The sequence below is a fragment of the Octodon degus genome, unplaced genomic scaffold (genome assembly GCF_000260255.1).
Source record: "Octodon degus isolate 3935 unplaced genomic scaffold, OctDeg1.0 scaffold00089, whole genome shotgun sequence".
Lineage (NCBI taxonomy): Eukaryota > Metazoa > Chordata > Mammalia > Rodentia > Octodontidae > Octodon > Octodon degus.
In genome coordinates, this window is record NW_004524665.1 from 6,672,928 (window position 1) to 6,681,504 (window position 8,577).

Below are 8,577 nucleotides of genomic sequence, written 5' to 3' on the forward strand. Positions count from 1 at the left end.
TTCAAAGATAATCTGATGTTATTGTAGGAAAGTGTATTTCTAATAAATTCCACTTGATCTGGGTGAATCAATTCAGGCAGCGCCTAATTGAGTCTGTTCGCAAGGACTTTAGCAAGAATTTTGCAATCAGTGTTAATTAAGAAGATGGGACAATAATTTGTGCATAATTCCGGATCTTTTCCTGGCTTGTGAATCAAAGTAATAAGAGCAATGCTCAGGCTGGTGGTGGGATAGTGTCATTAGGTGCTGATTTATAAGTACTTAGAAAGGTTTAATTTCATTTTGCTTCGAGCAGGGTCTCCCAGCCCCCACACTCTGGCCGGGTGAGCAGCGAGTCGGTGGAGCGCTGCTCTCTCCTTCCCTGCCTGCGGTCACCATCCACTTCCATTCAGCTTCTGATCTTTATTCCCTATTCTTTAGTCCCTGTATTTTTGTGATGATTTTTGCTGAATTATTTGAAGCCAGGCACTTCAGGCTGTTAGTGCTGTGAGTATGCACACACGTGCGTGTGTGTGTGTGTGTGTGTGTGTGTGTGTGTGCAAAAGTGCATACTCTATGTGCACACAACACGAGTTCAGAGAGGTGTGCAGGCTTTGGTGAGGAAATAGCTTGTCATGGAGGGGGAGGGGGCTGGCTGCGAAGCCTCTGACCACAAGACAGGAACCACGCCTGGCCTATCGTCTTCTTCACTGGCTACTGACCAGTACGTGGGCAGCCTCAGTGTGGGAGGCAGCCGCAGGATGGGCTGAGGCATTCTGTGATTCTGGACATGAAGCTGGAGGCCCCTGGTGCATAGCTCAGCCTCTCTAAGCCTGGACTTCCTCTCTGGAAGAGCAGGGGCATAGTAGCTCTTGGGAAGCACATGGGTTAGCAGGTTCTGCCTGCGCTGCGGCTCTTCCCACGAGTTCAGCTCCTACTGCTCTGGGTTGAGGACTTGCTCTCCCTGAGGCCTGGGCTGAGTTACTACACAGGAGCACTAGGCCTTTCTCCTAGCAGCCTCCCTGGGGTTCTTGCACTGCTTGCCACTCTATACTTGACCACTGGAGCCTGCTGTGGAAGATGGGGTGTGGTCTACACTCCTGTTGGCCAAGCCACTTCTGGGATGAGGATAGGTGGGAAGGAGTGTGCTGTCAGACCCCTCCCCACACAAGTCCATCTGAGAGCCCTCATCAGTCCAACTCGCGAAGCCACACTGCCCTGTCCATGACACCACGGACTACCAAGGCCACCGCTGCGGCCCAGGTTGGCCTCAATGGGGCAGGAAATGGCTCCTCTAAGGCAGGACTGACCTCACCTCACAAATCTGTCCTGTGTGACACCCCTTTGCACACACAGTGAAATGTCGCAGTGGGCCAGCATAGGCCCTGGGCGAGGAGTCTGTGAGCACGGCCTGGCCCAGTTTTCATGTGTGTGCGCATGTCCATGGCGAGTTCTGCCAACCTGTTCCCCACCTGCGTGTGCTGCTGGTGAGATCTCTTAATAAACACCCAATTAGTAGTTCTTTAACTTTCCTTTGGAGGCTTAAATACCATGGCCCCAAACACAACATAATGCCTCTATTTTTCTATTTCAATCAAGAATTCAAGTGGCATCTTGACTCATATATAACATACGAGCAGCGAAATCATACAATACTGACATCCTTAATAATAGCAATTAGTAATCAGTTGTTCCTTAAGTAGTTTGATTACGCCAGTTACCAAATTATACAGCTGATGCATTTGGGGGTGAGCTGTGTTTCTGTGCCCCGCCCCCAGCTGCCTTTTCTCCCCTAGGTATTCTTGGTGGTGAGTGAGCCCACGGAGATGGAAAAGTGGCAAAGACAAATAACCGCCCTGAAGCTGCCTCAGAGCAGAGGCTCGGCTTAGGAAGATTCAAGGTTTCTTTTTGGAAAAATGAATCAGAGTGGTGTCCAAGGCAGGGCGGGCTGTGCACAGGCGCAAGCAGAGGGTCTGTGCCAGGCACCACCGGGCACTGGGCCCCGAGTCTCTGAGCCCTGCTCAAGGCTCTGCATAGAAACAAGGGGTAGGAATATCTGTTGAGTATCTAAGAACCAGTCCAGGCGCCTTGCAGTGGACCCAGCACAGCATGGACATCGTCTGAGTGTGACCTGCACAGGTTCACTGCTGGCATCTCAGCGCGCAGTGTGGCCATGTTGCAAGGTGGAAGCACCTGTAAGAGGTGGGGTCTGGCACAAGGTCATCAGGTCTGGCACAAGGTCATTGGGTCTGGCACAAGGTCATCAGGTCTGGGGGGTCCTGCCCCCGAAGGGGTTAGTGTGGGTCTCCTGGGACAGAGTCGAATCTTGTGAGACAGGTGCTTGTAAGAGAGCAAGCCTGGCCCTCTTGTCTCCCCTCCTGATCCCTGCCTCCTCCTTGAGCTCCAGCCGGGATGCCATTGGCAGGCTGTTTCACAGCCCAAGGTGGGACAGGTAGGGCTCAGCTTCCAGCCTGTGGGTGGCATAGACCTCTTTTCTTTATAAATCACCCAGCTGTGGGCATTTTGGTGACAGCAGCAGAGAATGGCTGAAGCTATGACTTCAGTGACACATGAAGACTAAGGTCACTACAGTCCCGAGGAGGGTAGAGGTATGAGCACTGCCTAGGCCCACCAGGATGAGCTTCCCAGATACATGACCTGCCCCGAGGGGTCTGGAGGCGGTGGCAGGTGGCACAGGAGAGCAGCGGATGCCTCGTCCTCTGGGGTGGGGAAGCCGGTCATGCTTGTGCTGGGACCTCAGTCTCCTTCTACAGCTGGGCTCCAGCCCTAGTGAGAGGCTGAGCCTGGCCTGAGGACGGGCACAGGCCAGCATCCAGGCCGGGTCTCCAGGTCCTGCACAGAGGGGAGCCAAGAAGCATGGTGGCTCTTGGTATGCAAGCAGAGCGCACACTAGACGTTCCCACCTGTCCCATGGCCTAGTGGGCATCCTGAGCCCTTCCTTGGGGACAGCTGTGTCCTTGCCAGGCACGGGTGCATCCTCCTCCTCTCCACCCCCTGCCTACTGGGTGGGTGTGCCTCCCTTGTGTCTGCTGGGTGGGGCTGGGCTTCCCAGTTTTGCGCCCACATCAAAGGGGCAGATGTGTATCGGGTGCCTCTCTTCTTTATGTTTATTTTTTATTTTTCGAGGCTGATGAGAACACAGCAAAACACATTATCACCTTCTGTGCCATTTGGTGTGAGTAATAGGCTCAAGGGCGATGAGCGTGTGATTGTATGGCTAGCACGAGGCTGCCGCGTGACCGTTTTAACAAGCAGAGAGCGGCTGCTCGCCTCCCTAGCTTTGCACATTGCCGCCTTTCAAGCAGTCTCTCTCACCCAGGCTTGTCCTTTGCAGGCAAAGCCCTTCTCTCTCCTTCCCTCAAGACGCTTTCCCAGCAGGACACCGGTGCCTCTGCTCTCCACCTGGTGCCCTCTCCCAGCCCCCTTTCTGGCCTGCTATCTACACCTTCACTCTCCTCCTCCCAAGGACCAGAACCCACTGCAGGGCATGTTCCCAGTGCGGCACCTTCAAGGCCGCTGCCACACACTCCCATGAATGTAACCATTCCGAGGACCCCATGTGAACCTGCAGGCCCCAATGGCTCTGCCCATCGGGGTGCCCTCCAAGAGCTTGCACTCACACTGACCTTGGCAAAGGGACTGTTTCTACCCCACACAGGACAAAGCCCACATCTGTGGGGGCAATGACCACACTCACGGGGAGCTGGGCATCAGAGGCACACGAGGAGGAGGAGACCTCAACAGAGATCTCAGGCGGCAGAATCCAAACACCAGTTCCCTGGGTCAGCAACAAAGGTGAGGCTGAAGTTCATGTTGGATACAAAACCTTGCCAAAGGTGACTGCAGCCTTCGTGTCCTCTTCGTTAGGCCACGTGGAGCCTCCAGCGTGCCTGTGTGCTTGTCTTGGGGTGCAGGACCGGCAGGGAGCGGGTAAGCTCATTCTCTCTGCAGCTTTGCTCAGGGAGCCTGGGCCCTGTGGGAAGTGCTCGTCCAGTCCACGCCCTGCTCAGTAAGGCCAGGTGCCGGCCCAGGAAGCACCCTTCTTGTGCTCACACAGCTTGCTGTCCCTCTGACTCTGAGTCCGCAGTTGTGAGAGAGTCGCATTCCCCGCTCCCCAGGTACCCGGTCTCATTCCTCTGCAGAATGGCTCCTCGTTACCTTTCCAAACTAAGGGTAAAAGCGCTATGTCTGGAATTCACAGCGCACACCACACAGTCCACCCTCACACGGGCCACCGGTGCGTGTACCTTGGGGACCTGACTGCTGTGCACAGCGCAGCCACCCTGTGTCCTTCAGGGCCCAAGACTGGCATCATGGGGCCACATCTGGCCACCTAGAAAGCAGCTGGACAAATACATCACAAGTTGGGGAAAACATTTTTTGCCAACATAACCAAGAGGTTATACCTAGGTGACGTGAAAATGTCCTACCCAAGACTAATGGCTTCAGTGACAGTGGAGATGCTGCTCCCAGTCCCTACAGATGCATCATGCAGGAAGAAGGGTACAAGGAAAACCAAGCTCCTTCATGACAGCCAGAAGGGAGAAGGCAGACGAGCAGGAGGTAAAGGAACGTGGAGCAACCAGACACATAGGCTCATGCCCAGCGAAGCTCAGGGCCGCAAGCTGCAGCCACGAGCACTTCCCGGTCAGCGGGAAGAGAAGTCCATTTTCAGAGTAGTCTGGAAGCATCTTGGCTCCTGAATGCTTCTGTCTGTGTACAACTCAGCATGTGAACAGAAGCGTTGGGCAAAATTTTGCTTCTGTTTGCAAATTCTGCTTTGGGTGATAAATGTGACTGCTGTCATCCTTCTTGGAGCCGTGGAGTGAATTAAGTTCATGAACTGAGGCAGCACTGTACGAGCCAAGAAAATTTTATACTCTTATCCAATAAAAAACTGCTCCTAGGAATCTGCTCTAAAGATAAGCTCCAGACCAAAAAAACAAAACAAAACAAAAAAAACAAAAACAAAAACAAAAAAAACCAAAAAACCCAAAAGCCAAAAACCAAAAAACAACAAAAACAAACAAACAAACAAACAAACAAACAAAAAACCGCTACTGGAGAGCTAACAAAGATGTGAGTCACTGCATGAGTCACAGTAACACAGGGTCAACAGAGATTCTTTTCCCACAAACCTTCAGCATAAGGATTTTTTGACCAATCACTTTTGCAGGTGATCGCATTCAGGAATCCCAGTAGCAATATCAAAAAGTGTTTGGAGTCTCAAGAGAGAGCAAAAAGCAGTACTATGATTTGGTTATGAGCAGGTGAGATTTGCACGCACTGACAGACAGGCATGGGAACGCCACAGCCGCGTGTGCTGGGATGGTGGCGCAGAGGGTCCATTTTCCTCTTCTTTTTTGTTGGTTTGACTTGTTGCTTAACAGTACACACATACCCACAGTGTGCTCAGTGTGCAGCGCATGTGGGTGTGTGTGTACACAAGCACACGTGCGTGGAAGTTACCGGAACCACAGTGGCATCCCTTGTGTCCAACCCTCCCAAGCATTAAAGAAAGCTGCCAGGTTCTGAGGAGGCAGTCTCCTGTGTATGCTGGATCTGTCCCCAGTGCCTCTGCAGACCCACAGCATTGTGTGAAAACCAGCGCAGCCCTACACAGGAAATGCTCCTGGGGCCATCTGCCCAGCAACTGCCTGTCCTACCTGGGCCAAGGCCACCATAGTTACTGGTTCCACGATGAAGGTTGGCATTTCAAAGTACCCGAGTCATCCTTCCATTGCCTTCCAGCCTTCCCTGCCTCACCCACCTGAGCCCGCTTACGGTGACCCTGGCCCTGGCCTTCCCTCTGTAGTGTTGGTGCCCAGGTATGATCCTCAGGCTCGGAGGGTCTCTCTTCATGTATTGCTGAGGCCAACATAAATGAGATGTGATAAAAATATGGGGAGTCTTTAAATTAAAGAATGTATTACAGCAAAAGGCATTGCTGTGAATTTCCCCAAATCCTGCTCTTTGCTTTGAGCGTACCAGGCCACCCTTCTGGTCACCTTCGGAGCAGTCCTGCAAATCCTCTTTCATGATGAGGCATGATCAAAAGCCCAGTGACTGCTGCTGCCAGAGCCACCCAGTAGGAGGACAGGCTCCCGAAAGCATCACAGCGTGTCCCCTTCCACCTTATCCACTGGGCCTGGTGCCCCGTGGCTCCTGGCTGTCCCCAAGTCAAAGTGACCATGGAAGGTCAGCGTTTTGAGTGGATCAGGACATCAAGGCAGCCAGGCCAGCACCCCTGAAGACACTCAGGAAATAGGACCCCAGAGCTGCTGCAGAAATGGCAAGAGTGAAGAGAGGAGAGTGTTCAGAGTGCAGGGGTGTCCTGAGGGGAGTTCCTAGCAGTGTGTCTTCCATCTGAATGAAATGAAAGGATACGAGCCCTCACTGTCTATTTGGACCCACTTTGTCTATGTGTTTAATACCCAGCGTTGGCCTTTTCACCACTGGTCAGTTTTTAGTATCCATCCCTCCACTTCCCCCCATTCCGTTACCTAGCAGGGCGCCCGGGGGCAGTTGGGCCGAGGGCTCCTTCATCCAGTCGTCATTGGCCAGCTCGATCACAGCGTCCACGGGGGCCACTTCAGTGCAGATCATGTCCCTCACCGCCTCCTCGTTCTGTGTGGCCAGGGCCGACTTCAGTCTCCTCACCAGGTCGGAGTGGAGCGGGTAATCGGGCAGGGCGTCTGCACTGGACATGGGGACGCCTGTGTGTCCACCACAGCCTCTTCTCCTCTGGTTCCAGTCCAAAGTTAGCCACTGTCCCCAGGGCAGTTGGGTGGCTGTGAACAGCAGAACCCGGCTCCAGTTACAATCAGCAGGGAGGGCTGGGGAAAGGGGCAGAGGGGCTATCTGTGGAGGAGGTGGGAAGGCATGGGGGTTGCTGCAGCACAGTGGAGGGCGAAGGGAAGGCGCCGGTAGTGAAGGGTGTCTGTTTGGGCAGGAGGGAGGCTCTAGCTGGAAACTTCAGCAGCTTCTCCTTAGGCCTGGGCTTGGTGACACCTCTGCCCTGGTGACAGAGCCAGCTCCGGCTGCCTGCACTGCAGGCCCCACCTTTTAAAAGGACAGCCCAGAGAGAAGCCAGTGCAGGACTCCAGCTTCCCTGAGGGCAGAGGAGGGGAATCTGGCTCTGAGCCATGGAGCTGGCCCAGGACAACAGAGGGAGCTCCAGGGGGACCTCAGGGTTCACAGGGGTGGGGGTGGGGAGCTGCCCAGGGAGAGCAAGGCTTGGAGAGGAGCAAGCCCAGACTGGGCGCAGGGTCTCTCCTCCCTCAGGATCCCATCTCCAGCTTTCTTGCCCCCACCCCCACCCCAGGCCACCAGGGCACAAGGCAGCTGCCACCTCAGCTTCCCTGTGGAGTCCAAGCAGGCAGTGTTCTCTGAGGGGCCAGGAGCCCCGCGCAGTTCATGGCACTCCTCCCCTGTGCATTCATCTTGCTCCGTGCCTTGTTCTCTCTTCTCTCCTTAGAAGTCACTGTACAGTGCCCGGATGCACATTTCTGAGAAGAAGATGTTGGGTGAGGTTAGTGCTTCTCTCAGTGGGCTCGGAGTCAGGGTAAACTGGCTGGTCCTCCAGTTGGCTGAAGGTGAGAAGGGCCTGGAGCCGGAGTGCACCCACCGGGAAGGGATGTAACTGGCAGCGGCCTTCGGACACTAACCGCAGCCTGGTTCGGATAACTCAGGAACTGGAATGTAACTAGCTCAAATTATATGTATGGCAACATAAATTTCTTTACTTCAGTATGAGATGTTCTGATCTCTATGTCTTGAAAGCCCTGCAGAGCTGGGGTTTTGCAGTCTGGGGTTCTCTCCTTCCACCTCCTGCTGGTTCTGCCTCTGCAGGCAGAGTCCTGTCTGATTGGCCCCCTCCTCTCCTCAGCACCTGTGTGTGGGCTGTCCAGCTCTGTTCCGTCTGCCTTAGGTGCAGACACTGCAGAGTCTGCTCAACTCCAACTCTCTTTCTCCACACCCACAAAGCTGTGGGGATGTCTCCATCTCCTGTGCTGAAAAATGTTGGCTTAAATCAGTAATATCAGCCCAGGTCTGGTCTGAGGAAGCCCCTGTGGTGAATCTGAAGTCACTGACTGTCCTGAGTCACAGGGACTGAAGAAGCTGCTACCTCCTTTGCCCTTTCTTCTTTCTTGGAACATAGGCACGATGCCTGGAGCTGTGGCAGTCCCTTTGCAGCCATGCGGCAATACCCAGAGGAATGATCAACGCACTGTGCAGAGCAGAGCGGGAGGAGGGCAAGTGTTCTGCTCCCAGGGATGTTCTGAGCCTTCCCCCACTGACCCGGATTTCTTGTCTTTACTTCTTGAGGACTGTCTGTAGAGAGTTCTTGACTCTGCTTCTTTCTTGGGCAAAAGAATTAGGGTTTTGAAAGATGTTTTTGAGCTTGAGTTTCCAAATGCAAATGTTCTGCAGCATTGGATGGTTCAGGTTTTGGGGAAAATTCAGCACATTTGTGTGAACACAGAGAGAAGGTGGGTAGTGACCACAGGAAAATAAGCAGAGCTGGGCAAAGCAAAGGAAGGAAAGAAAACAAGCCTGAGTGGCGAGCTAGCGAAC

The 8,577-nt window shown here is 53.7% G+C and overlaps 1 protein-coding gene across 3 annotated transcripts in view; it reads right to left on the reverse strand.

Annotated features, from left to right (window-relative positions):
* Positions 1 to 6,999, reverse strand: part of Asb18 (ankyrin repeat and SOCS box containing 18) — a 61,612-nt gene extending 54,613 nt beyond the window's left edge. For all 3 annotated transcript variants that reach the window (XM_023722186.1, XM_023722189.1, XM_004637339.2), the window contains exon 1: positions 6,504 to 6,999. In XM_023722186.1, the coding sequence (XP_023577954.1) occupies positions 6,504 to 6,708 (205 nt within the window). In that variant the 5' untranslated portion in view covers positions 6,709 to 6,999. The remainder of the gene's footprint in view (positions 1 to 6,503) is intronic.
* Between the last annotated feature and the right edge of the window lie 1,578 nt (positions 7,000 to 8,577).